General features: G+C 35.6%; 1 protein-coding gene across 1 annotated transcript; it reads left to right on the top strand.

The window, feature by feature from the left end:
- The first annotated feature begins 434 nt into the window (after nt 1-434).
- On the top strand, nt 435-854 carry LOC150095979 (uncharacterized). The gene has a single exon (XM_090409578.1). It carries the CDS (start codon nt 435-437, stop codon nt 852-854), a length of 420 nt encoding a protein of 139 aa, XP_090265704.1.
- Nucleotides 855-3,132: the final 2,278 nt, after the last annotated feature.

Here is a 3,132-nt window from a genome sequence, read left to right as displayed (position 1 = left end):
ACTGAAGAAAAGGCCGCAAGTGAAAAACCTGCAGGAGGAGTGACTATGGAAGAATATGATGCAGTTGTAGGGCCTGTTGAAAAATCTGATATAAAATATGATGACCCTAGTACTTGGCCCAGAGTAATCTCAAACAACATGCGGCAAAAGATAGTACGAACTATCAGCTTTCAAGAATTCCAAAAGATTTATAAGGAATTGCCAAGAGATCTTAATGGTAGGAAATTTCAAGATTCTTTGTTCTATACGAAAACGAAAGATGAAAGAACAAGAGAACATTTTCCAAGAGAATGGTTAACATGGGGTGTATCGAAAGAAACTCTTTATTGTCTACCATGTCGTATTTTTTGCGACTCTAATAACAAAAACTTAAGCAGTTTAGCCCAAGAAGGATTTTTTCGCCTAGAAATAAGCCTTGGAAAAAGTTGTATGATATGTTGCCTCTTCACGAAAATAGTGCTGAACACAGAGAACAATATCTGGCTTGGAAATCCCTTTTGCAGTCATTGAAAAGACATGGAATCGATAAAGACTTACAACTACAAATTCAATATGAAACAAATAAGTGGAGAGCACTTTTGCAACGGATTGTAAACGTAACGTTATTTTTATCATCCAGAGGTTTAGCATTTCAAGGAAAGAACATGAAGATTGAAGATGTTCATAATGGGAATTTCTTAGGTATATTAGAATTAATTGGAAATTACGATGATGTAACACGACAACCTCTCCACAAAGTTCAACAAAATCAGATGGAAGGTAAAATTATGAAAGATATGCACATTATTTGTCTTGGAATTCGCAAAATGAGTTTATTGGCCTTTGCACGGGCAAAGTTGTCCAAACTATTCTAGACCAAACAAGAGACGCAATTTTCTACGGAATAATAATAGACGCAACATCAGATATCTCCCACAATGAACAAAACGTCCTAATTCTCAGATACATATCACAAAACCAAGACTCAAGCGAATTTGAAATCAATGAATGTTTCATTGAATTCATGAACTTTACTGGAAAAACTGGAGAAAAAATAACTGAAGAAATACTCGCCACTCTGGAAAAAACAGTATACCTCTCGAAGATTGCCGTTCACAAGGTTACGACAATGGCGCAAATATGTGTGGAAAAATAAGCGGTGTAAAAACTCTCATTTTACAAAAGAACAAATGTGCTTTATTCTCTCTCTGCGGAGCACATTCACCAAATCGCTTAGGAGTCAATGCTGCCAAAATTAACCCAAATGTTATAACGTTTTTTGGGAATGTAGGGAGCTTCTACTCTTTCTTTACTCACAGTCTTGCACGCTGGAAAGTATTTAAAAAACACATACCACTACATCTTCAAAGTCTTTCAGAAACAAGGTGGAGTGTAAGAATTCAAGTTATGCGCCCAATTGTTAAACATTATCCTGGTGTACTTGTTATGTTAGATATCATTCTCGAAGAGATGGACACAGAATTAACTCCTTCAACACTGAGCACAATTAAAGGCTTGAAAAAATATTTCAGATCTTATAAAAGTACGCTAATGACAATGTTTTGGCACAAAATATTAGCAAATATTGACAATAAGAACATTATTATAGAAAGTCAAGGAATATTTCTTGAGGCCCAGTCCGCAATTATAAGAGAATTAGTACAAGAGATACAACACTCGCGTCACTCGTGGGAAAGTGTTGTCCAAGAAGCAAAAGTAGTTGCTGAAGCAATCGGTGTGCAACCTCAATTTTGCGAAAATCGAGAAACTACTGTGGAACCTGAACAAGATTTCAAAATGTTCGTAATTTATCCAGTATTGGATTTCATTATGAATGATTTAAAACCAAGGTTTGAAGCAGCAGATCATATATATGTGAATTATTCTCACCTATTTTAAATTTTCACAACTTGGACGATGGTCAACTTATCGCACAAGCAGCAAAATTTGTGAATAGGCATGAAAAACATCTAACTGTTAGAAGAGTTACTGAATGAAATTCTTCACCTTAAAAGTATTCATAAAAAAGTTTTTGGCACAGAAACAAGTCCGGTGAGACTTCTGAACGCAATTCATGACAAAAACCTGCAAGGTATATTTGCTAATATCTGCCTCGCCATTAAACTATTTTGCATAATACCGGTTACTGTTTCTTCAGCTGAGAGATCATTCAGCAGACTGGCCAATTCATTGAAAACATGACAAAGAAGCCCAAGTAGCCAAGAACGACTTAATCACCTAGCAATTTTGTGCATCGAAAATGATTTGGCTAAGCGGGTTGATTTTACTGACATTATTGATAAATTTGCGTCGACAAAAGCTAGAAAATATACTTTGAAGTAATTTTGAATATTATTATTAGTTTGTATTATGTAGAGGTTGGTAGTTTTTTAAATAAATATTACTTTTGTGTTATCATTTAAACTAATTGAGCCTAAACCCTGCAGACTGTATAGCAATGCGTTGTCCTTAACCTGAACGACAGGTAAGGGGGCCCGCCAAAAATTCTGGTCTGGGGATCCGCTTCAGGATCTGGGGGACATGCATGCAAGTATGGTTTTCTCCTGGAAACTTGAGTTTTTAAACCCTGGCAAGTGAAATAAAAAATTGACAGCAGAGATCACGCTTTCAGACAAAAATGTATATTGTTAGAATTAGGGAATGGCAGCAGTTGTCTACCATAGTTTCCTTTCCAGATGCCTATAAAATCATTGATAGTTTGGTTTCCCACCATGACACTTGTTGCAGATTCGATACTAGTTTTCGATTAAACGAACTTTTTTCCAGCCAATTTCCAACTCAGTCGATATTTTATTTCATTTTGTTCTCTCCCAAAGGCGTTTCAATACTCTAGCTCAGACAAATGATCTTAGAACTCATACTATTTCAGACAATAATACCAGGGAAGGTTAAGCGCGCGCGCACGCACACACACACAACTGTCTGACTCTAGGCCAGCACTGATAAATCAGCAAATCGTCAGTAACCATAAACTGAACTGAACTACAGTGATGACTAAGAGTTTTGCCTGGTTATCGATTCCAAAAATAAATAAATAAAATTCATATCGAATAAACAAATAAATGAAAATAAAATAAAATAAATAAAAAAGTTAGTTAAGAGTGAGTTCATCGACTTCCATTGAAGAATGAA

Source organism: Typopeltis vanoorti, chromosome 19 (genome assembly GCF_054136105.1).
Source record: "Typopeltis vanoorti isolate ZY-2024b chromosome 19, IOZ_Tvanoo_1.0, whole genome shotgun sequence".
In the NCBI taxonomy this organism is placed as follows: domain Eukaryota; kingdom Metazoa; phylum Arthropoda; class Arachnida; order Uropygi; family Thelyphonidae; genus Typopeltis; species Typopeltis vanoorti.
Note: the sequence above shows the minus strand (reverse complement) of the source record. Positions and strands in the feature narration are given on the sequence as shown.

Coding starts and splice junctions, on each gene's coding strand:
- LOC150095979 (XM_090409578.1), top strand. CDS start 435: ATGTTGCCTCTTCACGAAAATAGTGCTGAACACAGAGAACAATATCTG.